This window comes from Podarcis raffonei, chromosome 4, assembly GCF_027172205.1.
Source record: "Podarcis raffonei isolate rPodRaf1 chromosome 4, rPodRaf1.pri, whole genome shotgun sequence".
NCBI lineage: Eukaryota > Metazoa > Chordata > Lepidosauria > Squamata > Lacertidae > Podarcis > Podarcis raffonei.
The window spans coordinates 102424553-102450574 of record NC_070605.1 but is presented as its reverse complement, the minus strand read 5'-3'; the positions used below and the strand labels follow the sequence as shown (position 1 = coordinate 102450574).

Sequence of the window (26022 nt, the reverse complement as noted above, 5' to 3'; positions counted from 1 at the left end):
CCAATGTGAGTACAGTTGCACTAATTTTCATCTTATTTTAAGGACATGGTGGCATGGAAATTATTGAGGCATCATGGATGTGTTGATACAAAATATGTGATCTGTAATCTCTAGATAGTTTGAGTGGCAGATTGTGAAAAAATGGTGAAGTCAACATAGATTAGAGGGCTAACATGGTAGGAATTATTATTATTATTATTATTATTATTATTATTATTATTATTATTATTAATTTGTACCCCGCCCATCTGGCTGGGTTTCCCCAGCCATTCTGGGCGGCTTCCAACAAAGATTAAATATACATTAAAATCCACAAATCATAGTGCCCTTCCCCACCCTGTGGGTACTGCTTCTGAGATATCACTGTGTAGTAAGATAGCACACCTAAAGCCTAGACGTCTCCCATTCCCTAATCCTTATGTGAGTCAAAAGCATCTGTCTGTTCAGATTAGTCTTTTAGCAAAACTATATTAGCAAAGAGTCCATCATTTGTGATTAATATTACATGTTCTAATTCATTTTACATGACACATTTGGAATTTTTTCTCTAACGCAGAAGTACTCACACATGCAGTATCTTCAGAAAAGGACTACAGCAATTGGGACCATTCCTTGCTGAGGACTCAAATTTATTTCTGGATTTGTCACACAGTGTTAAAGCCAGTACTCAACTCTGTGCCATCAAGGCTAAAGGGAAAGTCTACACAGGTAACATCGCTGCAAGACTGTCTTTTTGTCGCTTAAACCGTCACCTCTAGTACATAAAAACACAAATACTGGATTGTTCCATCTAAGTTGCTTAAAGAGATAATAGGGTTTGCCTGGGAATCCATAGACTTTATTGACATTCTGGCAATTTAATTACTTGCATTTAAATAAGGTTACCACCATTTAGAAAGTGTTGCTTCCACTTTCTTGGGTTATTATTCTAATAACATCCAGAGGTGGTTTAGACCAAGGGTGGAATTGTAACTCAGAAAGAAAGAAACTGTTTGTGGGCCATTATCCAGCTTTTACCACTCTGGTCAGAGGCCAAGCAAACATATGGCCAAAATGAATGAATGAATGAATGAATGAATGAGACATTCTGGAGTCTGCTGCAGCGATGGTGTGTATACATACAATCTTTTGATAAAAATAATGTTTAAAATTCTAAATATTTATGCTGTTTTCTGGTAATTAATACACGTAAAATATTCATAACTATACACCCCCTCGAGTTCCACCCTAGTTTAGACATTAGATTTCCTAACGTGTTCTTGCCATATCATACAGTACCTCCTCCAACTTATCCTCTTCTCTCTCAACCTGAAATGGAAGCCCTCTTATTTTAGTTGCAAAACCCACAGCTTTCCCTTCCTTGAAGCATCTGGGGGGTAGGCGCAGGGAAGAGGTATTTTATTTCTGCTAGCACAAGGCTGCTGCCCCTTTTTGTACACCGTGTGCCAATTTGCACAATGACCGCTCCCCACATCAAATGGGGGTGCCTTTTGCGTGGTCGCGTGCAGCCCCCCGGGATCCCAGTGTGACTCATGGTAGTTTGGGCTGGCTTCATCCTCCCTAGGCTGGATACCTGGAGGTCTCCGCCTACCTCAGCCAATCGCCCAATCCCGCCTGGGGAGGCGTTGCCAGGGGATCAACCAGGTAAGGGGAGGGACCATCCTGCCCACACAACAGAAGGTGAATCTTACCTGCGAAGTGGCAATCGGCTCCAGAGCTTCTCCCACCCTCCCCTCCCTCAATTAAGTCTTCTTTTGCAGGTTAACCTCTTCTCCACAGCTACGCAGGTGCTGCTACGTCAGGGTCGCTGTTGAAGGGCCAGAAAGGAATTTTCCTGCATTGGCAGGTTTTGCTTTTCCCGCAGCAAAACATCACAACTTTGGCGGTTTCAGGCCTTGGGTGGAATCCTTTAGTCTATCTTCCTAAATGGAGCGGTGACCCATGCCCCCCTTGCGGTTGTGATCCCAGGGTTCCCCGTTAAAGGGGTCTTGAGGGAAGGCATTGGCCATACGCTGAGAGGTTGTCATTGCTCTCCCCTCCAAAGGTGGCAAAACGGGGGGCAGGCAGGCTCTCTGCTTGAACATATGTTCTCCAGAGCCAGCCCAGCCCAACATTCTGGATACTCCTGAAGTCTCCCAGATCCCCGGCTGGGGACGGGGAAGAATAAACGCCCAATACCTGAGCCAAGTTCTCCCTACATCTGAAACTTAATAAAGTTGTGGCCAATTTTAACCCCATAGCATGTTGTCTTGAGTCATTATTCCACTCGGGGGTTGCCTGGGGTTGGGGGGACTCCATTGCCTGTCCATGCAAAGTGTGGGGAACCTATGCCCCTCCAGCTTGGACCCTGGCTCCTATAAGCCCCAGTGGACAGGGAGGTTGGGAATTGTAGTCTGACAACATCCTGAGGATGTCCCCCACTCTGGACCACATTCTGCACAGTGCCAGATTTACGTATAAGCTAAGCAAGCTATAGCTTAGGGCCTCACTCTCTTGGGCCCCCCCAAAAAACTAAAGGAAAAAAAGTGGCTGTACATTTCCAAAATATAAGATACAAAACAAATAAAATAAAATAAAACCTACATACAGCAACAGTGTTTTGTGTTGTGTAGGTTCCTATGGTGTAATTAATGGGCCCTGCATATACCATATATTCAACACAAAAAACAGCGACAATTTGTTGTTGACAAAGGACAGCTGGACGTATAAAGGGCCCCATCAAACCTAAGGTAAATCCAGCCCTAATTCTGCAGGAGCAATTGTCTTATCAAGCCATTTAACAACACTACAAGAATTCAAGAGCAGGATATTAACATGTTTATCATATGTAAATCCCACTGAGTAGAACAACAGTTACTCCTTAGTAAGTCTGCTTAGGACTGCAGACTTAGGTTTTCACCTTATTGATCCTAATTCTCCATATGCTCACCATGTGTCTAGGTGCATTATTTCACAGTTTCAAAAACCACAATTGTTCTCAGGAACCAGACCTCCACGTCTGCCAGAGCATTTGAAATCGATAGCCAAATCTATAACATCAAAGAGCTTTGGAGCTTTTATGTCTGCAGTAAAGAAGCAGCTTCTTACAACAGTAGCCCCACCCCCATGCCACACAACATGCTACTTTAGAAACTTGTAAACTCTTCAGTAAACTCTTCCCTAGTGCAACAGCAGGAAAAGGTGAAGCCATGTAGGAAATAAGTAAAGTATAGTGAGTACACATATGAGCTCTTGTACATGCATTTTTTATTTCTTCACATTCCAGGCTATGTGCAATTCTATATTATCAAGGTCAATGTTACCAGGCCAAGCTCAAGGTGCTGATACTAACATACATGTCCCTATAAAGCTCAAGACTAGGTTTCTTTAGAGAGCGCTTTATCCCTTCTACACCCAGCTACAGTCTGCTGGAGTCTCTCCTGCAAGTTCCAAAGGTATCTAAGCCTGCTCTGCAGTAACTGAGAGCAGAGCTTTTAGTGTGGCTGCCCCTGTTCTGTGGAATAGCAGTCCTGGCGAGATCCAAGACTGCACTTTCTGGAAATGGCTGAAGACATTTTTGTTACAACAGGCTTTCCCAGCTGGATAGATGGGTCTTTTCCACTAGTGTCCATTTGTTTTAAATCTATTGGTTGTCTTTGTATTTTTAATTGTTTTAATTGCTTTATGTAAATCACCTGGATATGGTGTCTTAAAAGGCAATTAGCAAATTAATTGTAACAATAATAATGTCAATGCCTTTAGGAAACACCACTGTAAAGTGATTGCCCTTTAGATACTTATATTTTTTACACTACTAATCTAAGTACATAGCTTTTGATTGGAATCAGAAAAACTATTTGCTTTAAAATTAGTCTGCTTCTTATATTATGAACCACGTGTAATATTCATAGGGTGGGGGAAATCTAAAAAGAGAGAAAATGCATGTGTTACCATTGCTAGCGGAAGGATCTTCAGTAACCACACCACAGAAAATAATTGTGTCTGAATACAATAATAATGAAAATACGGTTGCTGCGGCTTTCCCTCTGCCTTTCCTGGATGTCTGCTTGTTTGGCAGTGACTTCACCTATTTCGCTGAGAAGCGCAAGCCATCATCGTTACACCTGATGCTCCGTGCCATTTTATATGCCGCCACAGATGCGGAGGACGCACACACAAAACAATACAATACAGGCCTACCTATATAGAAGAAGCAAAACAAAAAAGCCATGTCGGGATGGGTGGGCAGGGAAGGCTTGAAAATGCAACTCACCAGAGTTGGGATCGGAGTTGCCGTCCGCTTCGGTCCTCTTGTCCGGTGAGGCCTGGTCGTAGAATTCGTCCTGCGGCTGAACCAGAGGGAGAGGGTGTGAGATCAGGGTACCACTACCCACAGGCTCATGATCTCCTAGACCACTGTCACTGCAGCTTTCCTGGGAGCCATCGGGGAGGTGAAACGTAACACGGCGCTGGGACTACAAAGAAGAGCACAGGACACGCTGGATTAGTGCTCTTCTTTTACCTACTGCAACTCTCTTTTAAAATGTATCTTATTGTCTTTTTGTCATTCCCCCCTCCCTCCCCAACCATCACCTCTTTGCTGCAACCCAGGAAATAAAAGAAAGCAGGTTGTCATGGGCAACTTCACTTATTTACTGCACTTATTGACTCCACCTGGTCTTAACAGTTTCGACAGTACCTCTCTCCTCCCTTGGCTGGACAGTACCTGCTCATATGCAGCCAGTGTGGAAAGAACAGAGCCCTTCCATAGGCTCCCCTCCCAAGTCTAGAAGCCCAGAGACCTCCCAAGGGCTGCAGGTCAGAAAAAGAAGCCTAGAAAAACAGATCCAAGAGCATAGCTGTCAACGTTTCCCTTTTGAAAAGGGAAATTCCCTTATTCCAAATAGGATTCCTTGCAAGAAAAGGGAAAAGTTGACAGCTATGTCTGAGAGGGAGGGAGGGAGGCAGACCAGGAAAACCTGCTACGGATGGCAGCTAGGGAGCGTAAAGGGGATCCAGGAAACAAAGACAAATGGGGGGAAACCAAGAAACCTCCTACCAGTGGCGAAGGCAGGAAATGGAACTGGGGCAGGTTTGCCCCTCAAAAGTTTTTTTTAACTTCCTGGGTGGAGACAACCTACATCATGGATCCCAATTCTCCCTTACAGAAGAAGATGCTTTTCATTCAAAAGGCACCTTGTTTGACCCCAGAAAACACCTGGTAGTGGAAAGACTCCTTCCACAAAGCCTGGGGAGTCACTACCAGTCAATGGAGACCGGGCTTTGCAAAAAAAGTGAATGGACTGACTCCCCATGAGACAGATTTGAGCGTACGGGATCTGAACCCGATTCAACTTTACTTGCCAGCTAAACCTGTCTGGGTTATATACCGATTTATCATGGGAACTGGCACCCCTGTGGAAAACTTCCTGCTTTTTTGGCCACATTCTTTCAGTGGCACGTCATCTGGTAGTGAGCTTCCCAGCCTCTTACCATGGGATAGCTTGAATTGTATGGCATGTTCTACCAAAGGAAATGGCCTGGGCAGATAGGAATGGGTCAGAAGGAGGGAACATTTAGCCCAGGCCTTTCTGGCACAAATCCTGTGCAACTTATTTGAGAACCGTATCTCACAACTTTGCTAGTGTATCCTTATTTTTAAACAACAACAATAAAATTCTGAAATTGTTAGTAGTTTAGGGTAGCAAGATGAAATGTGACATGGCAAGGCAAAAGGGTTATCTAAACATGAAAATGTGCTTCTAGGAAGTATTAGTTTGTAGTTAGCATTTCATCAATACATAATATTTCAAAAACTCTTAGCAACAGACACATGTAACAACAATTTGCCTGCAATCTGCTGGAGGAGAGGAGATATCTATCTAGACAGAACTACGTAAACCACTTTGCGATGTATAACGCAAGATAGATCAGATTACTTGAAAAACCAAATAAAAGTGCTCCTCTTATTCTCTACTAGCATTACATAGAATAAATTAGGTTTTGGGTTTTTTCCAGGCACTATGGGAAGGATTAAAGGATATGTAGAATAAATTGTGTCATTGCTGGGATATATTCTAGTAGTTCAGAAAGGCAGCTTTAAAAAGAAAAAGAAAGAAACTCCCAGTGGGCCTTAATATCAAGGATTTCAGTCTTAGTCAGGAAAACTTACATATATGGCATCAAATTTAACTTACTTATCACAAGGGGCAAAGAAACAGCACAAACGCAGCAAGCTTTGGCTTACTTTCTTTGTACAGAGAAGCAATATCCATATTATGAACACTGACTTGTGTCACTTTTTGGCTTCCCAACTCCTGAAGGCTGCAATCCTAACCCCTGGTCAGCATTAGCAGGGCTTAATGGATTGGTGTGGAAACTGCCACAGCTACTGTCTTGCCACTTATGCTAGTCAGGGTGGAAGGTGACTGGGGGTGGGTGGTTGTTCCATTCACTGTGCCAGGACTCAGACAAGGGCAACAGCTCAGGATCCAATGGATACTGTGCCATGTGCCACTATGTGCCACTGTTAGCACCCCAAATGCCCATTTGGGGTGTTCCCCCAGCCTAATACTGGCCGTACCTTCTGCCTATCCACCATTTGGGCAGACATGTTTGGTTGCCCCTCACCAGCAGGGCTTCTGGTTGCAGAGGCTGGCAAGAGTTGGCCAGGGCAGAGTTGGCCATGTAAACCCATTCCAACATGGTGGATTGGATTGGTGTGTGTGTGTGTTGGATATCTCTGTTAAGATGCTTTCCCTGCCCTTTCCTTTTTTAAAAAAAATACCAACTTTATATTCCATGTGTATGCAGGACAATATTTTTAGTCTACCTGCTGAACCAAGGGCCAGATGACATGTGACATTAACTGTGTTGTTTGCTCTTGAGTGTTTTATTTTTCTTTCAGAAACAGCGCAGGTCTCCAGTCTAGACTGAGACTCTGGCGTGGGATATGGGGAACCTTTAGCCATTTGCCCACACACCACAAACCAGCCCAGCCCACAGTCCTGCACTTTGCACGAAGATTGTGTTCATTGTCGGACTGGACAGAGTTTATGAAATAAGACGACGTGCTTAATGGCTCTCAATCCCTTTAAGTCTCTTTCCTTGCTTTTCTATTAGAAATGTGGTAAACACAGCATCACATGTCAGAGTGCGAGCCATGAACTTGGAGCACCCTGGTTCAAATCTCACCTAACGTAGGAACCTAGCCTTATCACATCTGCACTATGGCGATAAGAATACTAACTAACCTTACAGGAACAATGGTAAGGATTAACTGGGATTATGTATGTGAAAGTGCATTGCGTACATTAAAAACAGCTATAACAATAAATAAATAAATGCTCCTTTATTTTGCTATCTATTGGACAAATCAGAAATGTGTTTTTTTGGCTGGACTTGAATAATAGATTATCCTTCTTCTGGAGATTCGCCAAAGTCAGAGTCCAAGCATCTCCCAGAAGCCATGTAAGTCACTTTTTATTTGCATTGGGCTGAGGAAAAAGGGATAAAGTAAGAACATAATTATAGATTATGCGCCGTTGAGATCAGGCAGATAAAGAAATTTGATCAACAATTCTATACCTTCTTACTCATGAGTAAACCTAATGGAACTCAGTTGGGCTTAATTCTCAGCAGACATGTATGGGGTGAGGACATAGGCTGGATCCTAATCCTGTTCAGCCAAGTCTTGTGACCTGGAAACCTGACATAAATTAAGATGGCAAAAGGGGTGATATCACTCCAGGCTTCTCCACACCTCCTCTTGACCTGCTGCTTACAGCAGGCAAAGACTACTCTTCAGAGTTCAGTTGGAGCAAACAGCAATTTGGGGGTTTTCCAGGCTTTCCCTGGGAAAGAAGCAGTGGGAAACGGACCATACCTGTAATTTCTAGGCATGGGACAAGCAGAAGTGTGAAAAAGCCCCCCAACGTTATTTTAAAAGCATGTTTTCCATCTGCTAGAGTTAGGTCACTTCAAGCATCATTGGCCTGCTCCTGGATTGAGTCTGTATCTGGTGTACATTTCACCAGATTACCTTATGCTGGGCTTCCTTTACACCAGCTTCTTGTGCGCTAGATTGCTCTCTTAAATGTTTACAAGTAGGATTTCTCCCTTAAATGTCTAAATGCACATTTTTTAATGTAGTATAGTGTATATGTGTGCTCTTTTCTTGGAAAATATTGCTAACATTGTTTGAATAGGGAGTTATTATGCTCTACTTGTCAGAGCATATTAGATTTCATGAAAAGACTGGTTTTTGTTATTAGCTATTGTGAATATTTAAAAGGATGCTCCTTAACTTATCTTCTTCAAGTTATGTCACACTTATTGGTTGCAACACAGAATTAATAAAATCTCTCTCTCTCTCTCTCTCTCTCTCTCTCTCTCTCTCTCTCTCTTCTTACAAATTGTCTATGCAATCTTCTTCACTATACTTGGAATCACGAAAAGTGGCAGATCAAACCAAAATCCACTCTCAGACTGGAGGGAGACAAGCAATTGTTAGTTTGAGTGTTATTGTTCGAAAAAGTTAGGACTGTATGAAGAAAGCATTGTGGTTTCTATGTAAACCTTTCTAATTTATAAAAAGTTTCACATACCATTTCCCCCCAAAAAGAGGGGTCATGAAGTTTTGTATGTGCCAATATCTCATATCACTTCACATCTTGTATATTTTTTAGATTGCAACTAGAGATATGATGTGGGCCTGCGACAAACACACATTTGCAAACATAAATATGTAGAGGTCAGAGTGTTTGGCTGCAGATTCCTAACTAAGCACCCATGGGTAAACCTGTGTTTGTTGCTGTACGTAATCACATAAAGCTTGTTGGGTTGGAGATTATAGTGTCAGCAGAACAAAAATGTATGTGTACACCATAGGAAATGATGTCTATTTGCTATACCCTCAATGTTGGTAACTATTGACCTGGGATGAGATATAATCCACCATCTGTGCCATTTCCTAGTGATTCCACCCTGGCTCAGAACCCCAGAGACCTTAGAATTCCTGGCTCCCTACAATTCACACACAGATAGATGCCAGACTAAGTCACACACACACACACACACACACACACACACACACACACACTTACATACACACTTAAAGCAATAAACCCAGAGAAGGTGAGGTTGGACCTCAAAGGTTTACATTTCCATATTCTCCTGAGCCAAATACCCCCCAAGGGTCTGGTCTAGAAAGAAGCCTTTCGCCAACACAGATGCCTTGGGGTGCTTACCTATGCAACTTATTTTAATATTTTCTAACCTCCCCCCCACTCTGATACATTCACTTAAACAGTGACCCGCTAGTTCTGCACTGTATCGGGGGGGGGGTGTATCCTATTAGGAAGAAAGGACATTGGGAGGTGGGATTTTATATTCTTATGCAGCTTGACCTGACCATGGGGCTGCCTGCATGAGGCCACTTCTGGCATTTTAGCCAAGCATCTACTTGTCTCCTTACATACATAATTTTATTTGTATGCTGCCTTTCCACAGTTCAAACCATGCTCAAGGCAGCTTACAACATGAAAAATCCATAACTACTGCATAACAAAAGTAGTCATGAACAATAAAGCATTAAAACTTTGAGTTTCATTCACAAACCACAATAGTCGAGAAAGGTATCCATTAAACAATTAAGAAACAATGGATATCATTTTCTGTCTGTGTGTGTGAGAGAGAAAAGTTTTGTTCTTTGCATCAAACTTCTCTGAACTGTTACAATTCCCAGTCGAAAGGTGACACTTCAACTACTGACAGGGAGAGTAATATTTTATATTTTATTCCAGCTCTTCAATTAGCAGGAAATCATCTTTTTTCTTCCTTAATAAAACACCCAGTATCTATCTACACTTGTCTCAACTGCAAAGTGAAATAAATTTCCCTTTAACAAGCAAATAAAGTGGTACAATTTAATCTAATCTAACGCCTTCCTTTATCTTACTCAACTGGGAGCCAGCTAATGCTAATAATTTCCTCATTTTAGCCTTTTAAAACAAGAATTAATGTGTCTGAAGCTTAGGAAATCAATTCCAGTCTTATGCTTAGGTTAAATTAGCATTAGGTAGTGATGGGTAAGATCCTGACCACTTGTGCCATATGAAGAAAAAGTGAGGATGCAATAGAACACCCTGGTTTTCATTCTTTCATTCGTGTGAGAGTTGTTTGAGCTAACTGGCTGATTATTTTGAAGGAGTCTAACATAACTGATAACTTTTGATAAAACATAATTCAATGGGATCCTGTTCCTATTACCCACAATGCAGCATAGCTGGAAATTTGGTTCATGTCCTCTGGTACCTGAGAAATTTCATTCCCTACCTCTGATGCTTGAGGTACCCTAATTGTTTTGGGTTTTTATTTAAGGATTCATGAATGTTATAAGAAGCCATTACAATAACATGCACATATTCATATTTGCTGAAAAATGTCCACCAAATTACACATAGTGGGAGGAACTATTTATTGCAGCCCCCGCCATCCTGCATCTCTCACACACCTGAATCCCTGAAGATGGAGGTTCAGCCACCAGCTGTTAGGAACTGCATTTTGGTCTATACTACAATGTTATCCCTCAAATTTAATACCTTAGGACCAAACCAGGTATAACTTAGGATCGTCCCATTTTATATAGGTTTCACTCTCTCCCAGAGTATGAGTTCCATGATCTTCAAACCAGGCAAGCTAATTCACCTCTGCATGCACATACCTTCATACATGCACAAACAACCCATGGGGCATCCTAACAATAGAATGACTTAGCTTGGTCTACGGCACATAGTGACATAGTGCAATGTCTGTCACAGAGTGGTAGTATGCAGAAGTAATTTGGTGTCATAGTCCTGTGCTGCCCAGCCACAGCAGAGCTCAGTGGAGGGAGAAGCCATCCAACCAGCCACGGCTCAGCGGGGTCCTTGCCTGGAGGCAGAGTCCATATGCAAGGTTCAGTCGAGTCCTAAGGTCAGGAGTATCTAGGTTCATGTAGTCAGATGGTCCAGGGGTCAAGCAAGCCGAGAGCCCAAGGTCAAGAAGAGCAAGAAGCAGCAAGGTCTGGCCAGGAAGAACAAATGTTGTTTCTAGCCACTGACTGAGGTTAGAAGCAAGAAGGCTGATCCGCAACAGGTGGAGTCACTCTGCCTTCTGTTCCTTCAGGTTGCTGCTCAGCAGGTAAAGCCAATTCCTGGCCCATGACACTTGGATGAATAGGACATTCTCAGAATGCTTTGGTTTTCCTTAAAACACCCACATTTGGGGGTTTAGCACTGGTTGCCACTAGCAGGAGGGACACGGGTGGTGCTGCGGGTTAAACCACTGAGCCTAGGACTTGCCATCAGAAGGTTGGCGGTTCGAATCCCCGTGATGGGGTGAGCTCCCGTTGCTCGGTCCCTGCTCCTGCCCACCTAGCAGTTCGAAAGCACGTCAAAGTGCAAGTAGATAAATAGGTACTGCTTCAGTGGGAAGGTAAACGGCGTTTCCGTGCACTGCTCTGGTTCACCAGAAGTGGCTTAGTCATGCTGGCCACATGACCCGGAAGCTGTACGCCGGCTCCCTCGGCCAGTAAAGAGAGATGAGTGCCGCAACCCCAGAGTCGTCCATGACTGGACCTAATGGTCAGGGGTCCCTTTACCTTTACCACTAGCAGGAGAACAGCCAGGGGAAGCCTGCTCGGTGAAGCTGGGGCTCTGTAAGTAGTCTTACAAACAATACTTCACAGGATAGCCCTACAGCTTGATTTAGGTGACAGCATGAAGAGGGACAGATGTAGACAGGAACTGATGTCTCAATAGTATTTGCCCTGTAGGGAAAGCACCACTTAGACTCCACTTCAAGCAGCGAAATGTCACTGGCTAACAGTGATACTTCTATTGCATTGACCTTGTTGGAGTGAGGCACTTGAAGCACAGCACAGCTTAAGTTAATGACTTTTAAGTCCCACCAGTTTTAGCGAGAAAGAATTAAGGAATATGCTTAAGGAGTCAGTGGGATTAAACACCCTTCCCTTCGGCTGGACTGTGCCCTACCTCCACCTCAGGTTCGATCATCCTTTCACAATCAACTGCTTATTAAAACAGTCCAGGAATTTCCCAGCGGAAAGTCTCAAAGCTACAACTGATACCCATTTAAATTCCACAGAGCCTTCCATGTCTACTGATAGCCAACAACAGCTCATATATGAATTTGTAACTTACTGTAAGTCCTCTGGGTAGTGTATAATACAAAAGTCTTTTTTTAAAAAGCAAGCAAACGCAAATACATATAGGTGCAGAGATAGACACAATAAAAAATAGAAGAGATAAAGGCACCACCAATAAGCCATAGATAAAATATCAAAAATAGCTTAAGCATTTTAAATGCCTGGGAAAACAAAAAGGTCCTCACACAGGCAGAAGGCAAGCTTCTTTGGAAAGGGCATTTCATAACGAGGGCACCAGTGCCAAATAAACCCCCATAGCAACTGTGCTAATAATTTGACTTAACTGGTCAGTTAAAAATAAGCTTTTCTGGTATGGTTGGATACTAAAATGAAACTTATTTTTTTTAAGAAATGGGATTCATTTTTCCCATAGTGAATAGTCTTTATAGGTCAAGAGGATAAGATTCAGAGCAACCATTGCTTCTTGCCATCTGTGGGACATTCATAATCTGGATGTTGTTTTATAAACAACTTATTATGTGCCTCTAAATGTCACAATATGGAGAAAATGTAGAAAGTAGCATTATTTGTAATGAGAGTCATATTTATCAATACAAATTGTGGTCATAGCGATTTAATTAGTCACAGTGCAAAATTACAAATCCTGCCAATGGGAGTTTGCTAATTATATTAAATACTAGAGAAAGGTCCATGAAATTGCCTAAGCAGGAGGGAGGAGAGGGAGGACTTCAGCCTTTTCCACTTACCTATGTTATTCTACATCCCCTCACTGGAAATATTTCCTTTACTCTCTTTCTCCTCCTCCCTCTGTTGCCATTTCATTCTGGCTTCCTCCTCTCAACGCCTGGCTTGTTCTTTCGCCATTCTCTCCAATATCCCCCAGGCCAATTTATGACTGGCCTACAGGGCCAACGGCAAGGGTTGGCATGGTGGGACAGCTGTCAAGGGTCCACACCTCAGCACGGAAGCCCCTGGACCTGTTCCTCCATTGCATGCTTCTTCACCTGCCTCTTGCTATGGTTCAAATAGCAAGAGTCGTGAGAAGGAGGGACAGGAGATGCCGCTGCTCACGGATGCTCACAGGTTCCGTGCCTGGCAGGTGACAGCAGTGTTGATGAAGAAGAGGAGGAGGAACAAGATCAGCCAGTGATAATGGTGGTCAGGAGGTGGATTCATGGAGGGAGGGGAGCATGGAGGTTTTCTTGCCAAAAGGCCCTCTGAAAACTGAACTGGGACAGCTGAAAACATAGCCATTGCGCCATTCCTCCTGCACCCACCCACTCCCAAGTCAAGATACACAGCACCCAAGACCAGATCAGCATCTGAGACAGAAAATCCCAGACGTTCCTGTCACTCTGACAGTAAATGTGTCTACATTTACTACTGCTGCTTAAGGTTTTAGTGCTGCTTCATGATACCCAAAATCAGCTTCCTAAGGCAAGCCCCTCACTCTGCCTTGCCAGGCCTTCTCCTCCCTGTTAAGATTCCTGCTCTGTGTTTGCAGTCATGAGATTGTTGTCTATCACGACGGTGTATGTTTTCATTCCACAGTGTGGGAAGTGACGGAGACAGGATGTTTTCTGTTACTGCGTTCCATGAAGTGGGACTATTGTCCTTTGTTTTTTCTTTCTTTGCTGTCTGATGAGAAAGAGGAAGGAGCTAAGTCAGAATGTACTATACGTGTGTACTATATGTAAATAAAAGTAGATTAGCCAAAATGCTGTGCTACTGAGTTCTGTTACACAAACTGCGAATACTCTGCAGATCCCTAAGCGTGCTAATGCCTTTTGGTATCAGTCGCTGTGATGTTCGGGTTGAAGAAAGTTTTTGAAGCTCCTGAACGACAGACCAGGAGGAAGAGAACCTGCCAGTTGGGCATGTGTCTCTGCCAAGGTCCTACACGAGAGTAGGACAATCCTAACACTCCCTTTCCCCAATGCTACTCTGCTTTCACCCCCTGTCTTTCTCTCCCCTCCCCTGTCCAAGGGCTGTGCTTTCTGTTTTCCAATAAGAATGTGACAGCATCCACTTATGTGTGTGGGGGGGAGAAACTTAAGCAGGATGCGGCAGCATTCAGGAGTGACCAGGGTAGGCATAAAGCCACCTCCTGCCTACACAGCCCCATCCTGAGTTGTGTTTTGCTGCCCCTTGAAAATGTGACAGAATGTTTGGAAGCGGCTTTTGTATGCAGGAGATACACGGAGGTCTTCTGCGGTCTCATGTCAGGAATGGGGCTTGATAGAGCATCCCTTCAAATAATTATTCACTTGGAAAACAGGCTGCATTTATGCTTTGCTTAGTGTCACTCACACAAGCTGAGATTAAAGTTCATGTGGGGATAAGAAGGTAGGAACCTTCCAATTGATCTTTAAGGGATTCTTTTTTTTAAGAGCCAGTGAAAATCCCTTTAGTATTCCATTCTGTTAGCTTTCTTTAGCACAGCGTATGACCTTGGCAATCTAGGAGGCCACGGCCCTTGTGTAAAAGTAGCAAGCTTTTATCTAATGGGACGTGGCCCTCCCTGTACATTATGATTAACCTCAGGTTTCAAACACTTGACTTACAAAATTGTTCACTTAAAGAGAGTTGTGGGTTTTTTTGTTGGGTATTTTTTTTTAAAGCATTTGAAACTTTTGAAGCAGACTAGCTTAACAAAGCAAGACCAGAGCTAGCCCACATAGTACTGCATGTCACTTCTTTTTTAAAAAATGAACTAATTGCCAAACAAAACTGTTTGACTGCATAGGTTTCATAAGAAGAGCTTTAGTAAACCCTGCAGCATTTTACTAGTTCCAAACCCTTTGAGATACACTAATAGATAGTGTAACATAGTGCTAAGGCTGCAATCCTAAACCCAGTGACCTGGCAGCAAGTCTCACTTGAACCCAGCGGGCCTTACTTCTGAGTAGACATGTATAGCACTGTACATAGAGGATGAGCAGTGAGCCAGAAGCTGTTGGTTAAAATCATGCTTCAGCCAAAAATTCACCAGGAGACCATAAGCGAGCCATATTCCATTAGCTTCATCTCCCAACCTGCAGTAACAGAGGCTCACCTTCCAGGTGAGAATTGCAAGAATTACAGAGATAAGGTATGTGGCATGGTTGAATATCCAAATACGGTATGCTGTACACATTGATAGCCTGTAGTTCATCCAAGGAACCCAGGGCCTTGTGAAAAGGGTTATCCCAAATTGTTCCTCATCAGGCAGTTTCTCCCCTGCCCTGCTCCCATCTTCTGTCCATTTATACACTAAACATGCACTAAGTGAGCCAACCTTGCACCAATTCCCACCTGTTTGCTGCCTGAGGTTGCTTTGCAACTCAAAACTAGGTAATCCGATTCAAATAAACATCTCTATGACATTCTGGTCAGCACTATAATAGTGTAAAAACAATTCCAATGAAGGTTTGAGGAAAGTCTGATACCTAACTCTCCTGTTTTATGACTATATTTTACCTGAAACACACTATGAAGGGAAAGAGTTAAAAACTATTATTTCAGTCGTAATGAAACAAATAAGAAACCTGTTGTTTATAACCCCATTTACCTGGAAGTAAGCCCATACTGAATTCAATTGGACTTTCTGAGAAGGCATGCTTAAAATTCTTTTGTAAATTGCTTAACTATCAAATAATTTGCCAATGTGGGTGAATATTTATGTGTGTGTATACATACCCACAAAACCCCATAATGCTGAAGTGGGGGAAGAGTCTAAACAAGATGTTTAGAACAAAATTGTTAACTTTAAGGTTAACAATAATGTTATTGGGACTGATACTTGGGGGGTGCATCTTGAAGAAACAGCTGATGGATTTTATGAAGTGCATATGTTCATTTGGGTGTTTCTGATTTTGTTTATCTTATCATAAGAATGAGAATAAGAATGGTGGAGGGATTGACTTTATCTTCTCATATTTCCCTGGCAATATCTTCACTCTTTATATGCTACATTCTTTAGGCTAAAATCTCCCTTTTTGTTTGTTGCATCTTCAGTCTCCTCACTTTACTGCAAGACTTTGTTGTACAAGATTACTTATATAATAAGAGTCTAATAAACAGATGAACATATGGGGAACAAGGGGCAGCAAGAATGCAGAAAGAGCAATCACACAAGTACAAATTCCTATGCACAGCCCTTAATTAAGCATACATTTAACAATATTATAAGAGGCGCACACACATTCCTGTGCAAAAGGGTGTGCTTTTTTAAAAGCAGAGTCTCAATAGAGGGCTGCTGGAGGGGGAATAGCACATTAGAAAATTGCCTCCTGCACACAAGTACTAGCGCGTGTAATGGATATCTGTCACTGACACCTCGCTGGGTTACAATTAATTCTGAGTCATCAGTCATGCCTTCTCCTGAGAGCACAAAAAAGTAGCAGCAGCATCAGGATTGCCCTTTGAGGATAAGCTTTTGTAACATGCTAGGATTCTAGAAGGCAGCCATACATCTACTAAAGCCACAGACACCACAGCTGTCAGCTTAGATAAATTGAGCCTGTGCTGAAAAGCAGAAAGTGGACATGGATTGTCAAAGATAATATGGCTAACTTAGTACATCATGTGCTACATATGACTTATCCCAGTGCTTAATTCAAATATTTTAAGTCCATTACTCCAAACTACCTCAAACTATTGACTCTAGTATTGAAACCAGCGATTTCAAAAGCATCATTTAAATTGGTTTGTTGGCTTCAAGGGGCATACAATGTGCACCTAAACAGAAGATGCATCTATTTAGATACAGTTAATGCTATTTCTCTAGACGGAGAGGTGCCAGAATTCACCATGAACACCTCCCTCGTTCTCTCATAATAGCAATGGTGCCCACCTGAGAGGTGCTGGAACTGAGTTCCGGTGTGTTCCAGTTGAAAAAAGTATTATTTTTAGATAAACTCCACAGATCATTCAAGCCATCCATGGGGCTCTGCCTTATTGCTGCTCTCAAGGAGCATGGCTTTTTCTGCTGTGGGACCCAAGTTGCAGGATTCACTGCCAAGGAGACAGGGTTGGACACGGATTGAAGAACAGTCTGCAGCTCTATTTGGGAATGCTGCCTGTGTGCGAATGCTATTTGTGAGCAAGAAAAGCAAAGATCTGTGTGCTAAGCTCCATTCCTTGTGTCGCAGGAACAACAAATAATCCTCAGAAATGTAGGTTCGAAATCATACGGGGAGTCTCCAACTTGTGGGTGGGGATGGGCTTAGCCCCTTATGGGAGGACCTTATCCCCCATCACCTGCTCATGCCTGAATAGGGTTTATATAAAAGCCAGTTCTCAATTTTCCATCCCATTGTACCAAGAAACAGATGGGATACATTTTGATCTTCATTTGGATTATTGAGTTTATCCCAGGGATTGCTGGTGCAGAGAGCAAGTTTATATCCTATCCCAATGGTGTCCCCTTTACTTTTCATTTAGGGATTAATTGCAACTATTCTATTATTACTATCATTATTGCGTGACCAGGCAGCGACAGCCCCAGCCCCCAGGGATCATAAGGAAGGAATAAAGACTCTGACAATGTTATATGGAATTAAAATTAGGCCACAACTTTATTAAACTTCCAAATGTAGGAAGACCTTGGCTTAGGCCCTGGGCATGTATCCCTCCCAGCCCCCCAGCTGGGGGGAACTGGGGCTCATCAGGGTAAATGGGATATGGGGGTGCTCTGCGAGATGTACATGTAGCAGGCAGCCAAGCCCATATCCCCCCACGCAGGGTAGTTCACTGATGACCTTTCAGCATATGGCCAGTGACACCCATATATATAACCCCTAAAGGGACCCTGGAATCGCCACCGCGGGGGGGGGGTGTGAGTCACTACTTCATGCCCACGCCCCCATATAGGGAAGAAAAGACTAAAGGATTCCACCCAAGGCCATAGCCGTCAAAGTTGTGACGAATTGCTACGGGGAAGACAAAACCTGCCAACGCAGGAAAATTTATTCCCGGTCCTTCGATAGCAACCAGTCAAAGACCATAGCAGTGCCTACTAAACAGGAAGAAAAAGTTAACCTGCAAACAAGAAACATTAAACAAAGGGAGAGGAGGGAGGGTGAATCTCCAGAGTTGACTGCCTGGCTGTTGTCGGCTCCACCCCCTATTTATAAATGGGGCTGGCCCCACCTCCCAGGAAGAAACTTGATTACTGAGGCTAGGCGTGAACTACCAAAAATTAACACTGTCAGACCCTGTTTGCCAGTAAGCTCCCTGGGAACTGTAGCACCATGCGTGATCCCGCAAAGGGCACCCACAATGTAAAGTGTGAGTGATAATGATGATGATTTGGGGGGAGGGAATATAGTGCTGCAAACCAATGTCACTGCAGTAAGGGCAGAAACCACACTTCATCTCCTCCTTCACTAATAGGGATCTGGCTATGTGTCTGAGCACACATGTGCATGCACTGGGAGGGTATGCACTGAAACACACACCCATGCAGAGGACGTCTCTCCAGTCCACACCTCTTACAATGACAGACATTTGAATGAAGACTGGAGAGAAGGCAAAGAAACAAACAAATGGAAAGGCACACGGGTAAATAGATAACAAACAGAAAGGCATCAGGTGTCAACGTGTTCTAATGCAAGGATGGGGAAACCTTTTTGGCTCAAGGGCCACATTCCCTTCTGGAAAACCATCTAAGGCAGGGGTCAGCAAACTTTTTCAGCAGGGGGCCAGACCACTGCCCCTCAGACCTTGGGGGGAGCGGACTATTTTTGGGGGGGAGGGTAATGAACAAATTCCTATGTCCCACAAATAGCCCAGAGATGCATTTTAAATAAAAGGACACATTCTACTCATGTAAAAACATGCTGATTCCTGGACCACCTGCGGGCCGGATTTAGAAGGTGATTGGGCCGGATCCGGCCCCTGGGCCTTAGTTTGCCTACTCATGATCTAAGGGGCAAAACAGTCTGGTGGGTGGGATCAGAGGCACTGCAATATCTGCAAATGTTATCTTTGCCCAGGAGGCCAGCTTCTGCAAACACCCACATCTCTACCTTACATCTAGCCATGCAAAGAGGCACTATCTGAATTCAAGGATACATTGTAGCAAGGCAAACCACCACCCTCAGGGTGTAAAGCAGGGTCAGTGAGTGTGTTGGGGGGGCGGGGAAGTTTCAAGAAGAGAGTCTTGTAGGACCGCATTTGCCCTCTGGCCTCAAGTGCTGTCTTAAAATGTCCTATCAGGGCTTAAACAAAGAGATCTTCTTTAAATTTGCTGCCACAGAGGAAAGAAGACTCTCACAAAACATGCTAGAAACCTTCTGAGCTGGGGAATCAGGGGGCACCAGAGGGACAAACTGGAGCCACAGTGTCATAAAATGTTCCAGATCCTCTGCCTTCCAACATGTTACTGACTGAGACCACCAGGTTGTTCCCTCCACAGCTATTCTCCAATTCTCTGGCCTCCCTTGGACCTGATTTCTGCTAGACTTTGACCTGCCAGCCATACTTGCTTGCTATTAATTTTGTGTCTGACCCTACCCAATATAAGTGAATTTTGATTGATTCAGAATTGATTGGTGTGTGTAGTTTCTTTAATAAAGAAACAATACTCCCCCCCTCTAACCCTCAAACGCACACCCCTCCCACCTTTCAATATTATATTTTGCCTGCACTGGGCTGCAGGAATGCCAAAACATTTTAAAGCAAATTTGCGCCAACTTAACTACAATATGATGAAATCAAATATTTTTCATATCACAAAGATTTCTGATCTGAAACATGTCTTAGGCTGAACGATGGAAGCAAATAAAAATGGCAGTACTTTGGGATTTAAGGTGTTATCTCTCCATGGAATATATCATAGAACTTAATGTTTGTAGAAGTCATCTTATCTCAGACTTCACAGGCTGACAAAGTACACAGAAAATGCAGTCAGACTCCTGGTTTGATCCTTGACTTTGACAGATCACAGATATGAAAATCTTAGCAATTTTCCAATGGGGCCTGTAGGCAGGTTGATAACTGATGATGAAAAGGAGCAGGTATCCATAATCAGCTTCAGAAGTAGCCCAACAGGAGAACTCCTTTTTCTGCACAGGAAGCATAAACAGACACTGCCTGCCTCAACTGCATAATCAAGATTTAGACAACTACGTCTAACTTTGCTATTGGAGAGAGAGAGAAGTGCACAACTGCACATTTACCAGCTTCCATTTTAAAGGCAGCAAGAACGTTTAAATACTTTAGAATACTTTGAAGCATCAACAGCATGAGAGACAAAGTTACTCTGCATGATGTGGCTTTACTTGATTACAACAAGGTTGCTGTCTCTGTGTGAGTGAAGTGATTGTATGGCAATAAAACTAGCATCCTCTTGGTATCAGTAATTTGAGGACTCTGCTCTGAACACTGTTCACTGAGGCCATCACATTTCTTCTTCTCTAAGACTGGCTTCATACACCACAACTGCATGTGCACAGGTACAAGAGCATCACACCACTGCTTCCTGCAGCAAAGACATCAAGTATGAATGACAGGTGCTGGGTCCTTCTGCACTTCTCCTGTTTCAATAAGCCAGATCCAATCAGGGCTCTCAATCACACTGGTGCTTAAGGACACAAAGGTACTATTCCTTTTTTAACTTAATTACTGAAAGAAATGCATAAGAAAACATTATTTTAACTGTACACATTGCTTGTTGTCCTATTTAATACTTGAAATAATTAAAATGTTGCAACAAGAAAACTACCTATCATTGCTTTGATCTTACTTCTTTTGTTCTACTGACACTGAACAGTTGGACAGCCCATAATTTGCCTGGTTGACCATTTAAATTGGATATATAGAATAAAAAGCAGGGAAATGGAGCAGAAATTTACATTGGAAATTTCAGTTGGGGAGGTCTTCAAAAATGACCCCAGTGCATTCTTCAGTCCAATAAATCCTCATTCTTTTAAAACAGCCTTTTGTGGCTCCAAACCTTCAGTTACAATTAATTCGATCCAAATTAATTGCTTTGACAACGCAGTAATTTGTGTCAAAAGCTCCCCATTGCATTATCTGCACTGGATAACTACTGGCTTATGTATCACTCCCTGGTGACACAGCAGCAGGTTGGTCCTAGGATGGTTTGAACAGATTTAATTATATCTAGATCAATTTTTATAGGAAGTCACTTCTTTACATGATGCATATCACTTTCGTTCTCACACACAAACACACAGTAAGTTCTCTCATTCCTTCTCTGCCTGACATTTTGCTGCTGAGAGAGAAGTAGAGAGGGGACCCTTGGTTTGCTTCATAGTGCAGTGTGGGTTTACATTGTCTAGCTTTTGAAGATCACTTACTTTCACCATCAAGAACCCCATTCAGTTTCTGCCATGTTCACAGCCACAGCCAGGCTGCAAGCTTACATGGACTTATAAAAGAGTTAGGGCTGTTTTGTTTACCTTTGGAGGTACAGCTTTCCCCCTCCAACTTTGTTCCTTCTGAGCTCACCTGGGGATGTCATCAGGACCATTTATACACCAGTGAATATCTATATATATTAAAATCCTTTCTATACAGTCCCAACTATTTCTAAACCAAAAAAGAAAAAAGAAATGATGCGGGGGGGGGGGACTTTCTCTGTTAACAATCAAGTGCAGTAAAAATCTTCCAAACTGTACATGATCTATTTCCAGTTTACCCTACTGTTCTGCCCAGTAGGACCCTCAACATTGGTCCACAATTGTTGTTGTTTAGTCATTTAGTCGTGTCCGACTCTTCGTGACCCCATGGACCAGAGCACGCCAGGCACCTCTGTCCTCCACTGCCTCCCGCAGTTTGGTCAAACTCATGCTGGTAACCTCGAAAACACTATCCAACCATCTTGTCCTCTGTCGCCCCCTTCCCCTTGTGCCCTCCATCTTTCCCAACATCAGGGTCTTCTCCAGGGAGTCTTCTCTTCTCATGAGGTGGCCAAAGTACTGGAGCCTCAACTTCACAATCTGTCCTTCCAGTGAGCACTCAGGGCTGATTTCCTTCAGAATGGAGAGGTTTGATCTTCTTGCAGTCCATGGGACTCTCAAGAGTCTCCTCCAGCACCATAATTCAAAAGCATCAATTCTTCGGCGATCAGCCTTCTTTATGGTCCAGCTCTCACTTCCATACATCACTACTGGGAAAACCATAGCTTTAACTATACGAACCTTTGTTGGCAAGGTGATGTCTCTACTTCTCAAGATGCTGTCTAGGCCTGTCATTGCCCTTCTCCCAAGAAGCAGGCGTCTTTTAATTTCGTGACTGCTGTCACCATCTGCAGTGATCATGGAGCCCAAGAAAGTAAAATCTCTCACTGCCTCCATTTCTTCCCCTTCTCTTTGCCAGGAGGTGATGGGAACCAGTGGCCATGATCTTCGTTTTTTTGATGTTGAGCTTCAGACCATATTTTGCGCTCTCCTCTTTCACCCTCATTAAAAGGTTCTTTAATTCCTCCTCACTTTCTGCCAAAAATCAACTTGGAAGTGCATGAAGAAAATGAAAACAACTTAAAACTACATTTAAAATTGAAGAGGCCCAGCCATTTAATACAGGATTTTTTATTAGTAGTACTCTGCATTTAGAAATATATATGTTTCAAAATTTAGTTCCAAATACAAAAGGTGTCTTCTTCTGAATCTCTAGCCTTGGTCATTGGACTCATGAGACCAGTACTGTCTACTTTGAGTGGTAGCAGTTTTCCAGATCTAGATTATTTTGTGTCTAAGATGTTAGAGACTGTGGACTAAGATGTTAAGAGACTGTTTATTTGTAGAGAACATGTTTCATCTACAGAAGGTCCAAGGTTAACTCTTGGCACCTACAGGCAGGGGTACAAAAGACTGATACCCTTGGAAGATCTTGCCAGTCAGCGCAGCAAGAAGAAAGACGGAGTAAGTACCAAGGAATCAGAAACAAAAAGGAGGCATTTCTTGGTGATTCTGGTAATTAATTATTTTAATTTAGCTTGGTGCAGAGAAGACTCCTTCGATGGGAAGTGTATGAACACTTCAATTTCTCAACTCCATCAAGATCTGTACCTGTTAGTCAAAGCATGAACACTTTATTGCAGATAACTCTAATCACAGGGTAAGACACCTGGTCAATGTGGACAATACTGGACTAATGAGCCAACAATCTAGAGACTGAGTAGAAGACACTTTCATATGTATTATTAGATGGACCTGTGGTCTGACTCATAATAATAATGCAGGTTCCTACTACCTTCCTATGAACCAGGGGACACCTGCACAAAATATGTGCTCTACCACTGAGCTGCACTGAGAAAACACAAAACATATTTCGTGATAATTTAAATGAGCAATATTACTCCCCCCCTTTGTGCTGCAGGATTATAAAAGAAAACAGGAAAATAGCAGCAATTGAGATGCAAACACCACATAGTTAATTTCATTATGAAGGATCCAAACGCTTGCATGTAATAAGGGGAAAATATGATCAAGTGTATGGCCTGAATTGACAGATGGAAGGAAAGAGGAAGGCAGATGTGCTCTAATTTCTTGATTTTTTGAAAGATGACTAGCGTGCACAGATTAAACTGCTTGCTTGGCATCACTGTCTGAAGTTATACACCAGAGCAATAATGCAGATTTTTATGCCCCCACTCAGAATTTTACTCACTAGTGCAGTTTGACATGGAACTCAGGAACAAGTCAAATGCCCAACAGCTGGCACTCTGCAAGGGAACAGGGGAACACCAGCCAGGTCCAGCATGCATATCCCTTGAACTAAGCAGAGCCATATGGGAATGCTAGCCTGAATCTTAACCATGGAAATCAAGGGCCAGGTCAGACAAGCAGCACTTTTCAAAAATTTATGATGCTGAGTTTCTAAGCTAAACCAAAAATGACAGATGAGTTAACAAAGACGGAAAAATACAAGTCGGTCCAGCTTCTTTCCCCTGCAGAGGTAAAGGTGGCTGTGTGATTAAAGCTCAAGTCAGGGAACTGTGGCCAAGCGGTTAGAGCTCTGGCTTCATCAGAAATGTCTTGGGTGACATTAAGTAAACTTCAGTTAAAGACAAATCATGACTTAATTCAAGTTGAGGAGGAGATAAAACCACCCCTGGACTTTGGACCCCTTAGATTATTGCAATGTGTTCTTACGCATTGGAGCCCAACATTAAACAAGGACTGTAACAAAAACAAAACAAGATCTTCTTTTGCTACCTGCATTCTTGCTAAGGCTCCTTCTTCTGTTTCTGCTAACTACAACCAGTTGTCTGCCATTAACTTAAACTACCTCAGTAGGAAGAAATCCACATATTGCAGGTACTGTGGCCAAGCTGACTTCTGCCTGTGGAAGTAAACAGTCCCTGGCCTGCTGTCTTGAAACACAGATTATTTAAAAAGCTGCTGATAAACTGGTTTACTTTAAAAATAAAAATAAAAATTTTGCCTACTTATTTTTCTAGGCTTCACTGTAGCTTTTGATACCATACATCACAATATCCTTCTGGATCACCTCTCTGGGTTGGTTATTGATTATCCCTACCACCAATCTCTTCCCCCCTCTCTTTTCTCTTCCCCCTTTCCCTCCAGAACATTAGAATAGATTTCAGAAGCTACTTTCACATTAATATTTTAAATGAATTCTTAATTTAGTATAATCTCCATGGTCCATACTTCAATTGCTCAGCTTACCAACTATATAAACTTTTAAAAATATGCATTATGAACTGAAACAATAAACCTGTGCAGATATGTTCAAACAAATTGTGCACTGATGAATATCTGGAGCCACGCCTTTAAGATTTCATCTGCATGGGCTTCTACAACTGTAGATTCTGAATATACCTGGCTTTATGTTCAAGATATGCCCTCCATTTTTCAGGGTACAGACTGAATGGACTCAACATTCATGAATGAAACTGATATGCATATACAGTGGTACCTTGGGTTAAGAACTTAATTCGTTCTGGAGGTCTGTTCTGGAGAGCCAGTGTGGTGTAGTGGTTAAGAGTGGTAGATTCATAATCTGGGGAACCAGGTTCGTGTCTCCGCTCTGCAGCTGCTGGGTGACCTTGGGCTAGTCCCACTTCTCTGAAGTCTCTCAGCCCCACTCACCTCACAGAGTGTTTGTTGTGGGGGAGGAAGGGAAAGGAGAATGTTAGCCGCTTTGAGACTCCTTTGGGTAGTGATAAAGCGGGATATCAAATCCAAACTCTTCTTCTTCTTCTTCTTCTTCTTCTTCTTCTTCTTCTTCTTCACCTGAAACTGTTCTTAACCTGAGGTATCACTTTAGCTAATGGGGCCTTCTGCTGCCGCCAGGCCGCCGCCATGCGATTTCTGTTCTCATCCTGAAGCAAAGTTCTTAACCCGAGGTAATTTTTCTCGGTTAGCGGAGTCTGTAACCTGATGCGTCTGTAACCCGAGGTACCACTGTACCCTTGTGCCAGAGCATTGGATATTGAACTTTACTCCCCCACAGACATACACATGTGACACGTTCAGCTGAATGTGCTTTGAACATCTGTACTGCTCTACTGTCTTTAGTAAGCAAGGCCTCAAATTCAGGTACTGAAGAATCTAGACTGTACTTTTGCATCTTCTAAAAAGCAGTAAATGCAGAAAACATCACAGTAAAGACAATGGGATTCAACATCCTATCCCCCAGCAAGAAAACTGACTCATCACATCCTCGTCAGTTGCAAAAGCAGATGTGACAAATGTTTGTGCTGAGCCATTCCTCCAATATCAATTCTTCACCACTGTACAAATGGCAAGTTTTGCTGGCATCAAACAAACATTCTGAGTGTGTTTCCTTGCGATTGCCTTTAATTTCGTATTGCAGTGATTAATCAGAGCAAATGTCTTTATTTTCTGCTGTTTTAACTACAAGAAATGATCGCTTCAGTTTTTATCCTATTATAAGGA

General features: G+C 42.8%; 1 protein-coding gene across 9 annotated transcripts in view; it reads right to left on the bottom strand.

The window, feature by feature from the left end:
- The window catches only part of PCDH9 (protocadherin 9), a 753026-nt gene that overhangs the window by 250588 nt on the left and 476416 nt on the right, over positions 1 to 26022 (bottom strand). For 5 of the 9 annotated variants that reach the window (XM_053384695.1, XM_053384698.1, XM_053384697.1 and 2 more), the window contains one exon: positions 4253 to 4454. In XM_053384695.1, the coding sequence (XP_053240670.1) occupies positions 4253 to 4454 (202 nt within the window). The remainder of the gene's footprint in view (positions 1 to 4252; positions 4455 to 26022) is intronic. The other 4 variants (XM_053384699.1, XM_053384702.1, XM_053384701.1 and 1 more) reach the window with 1 other exon arrangement.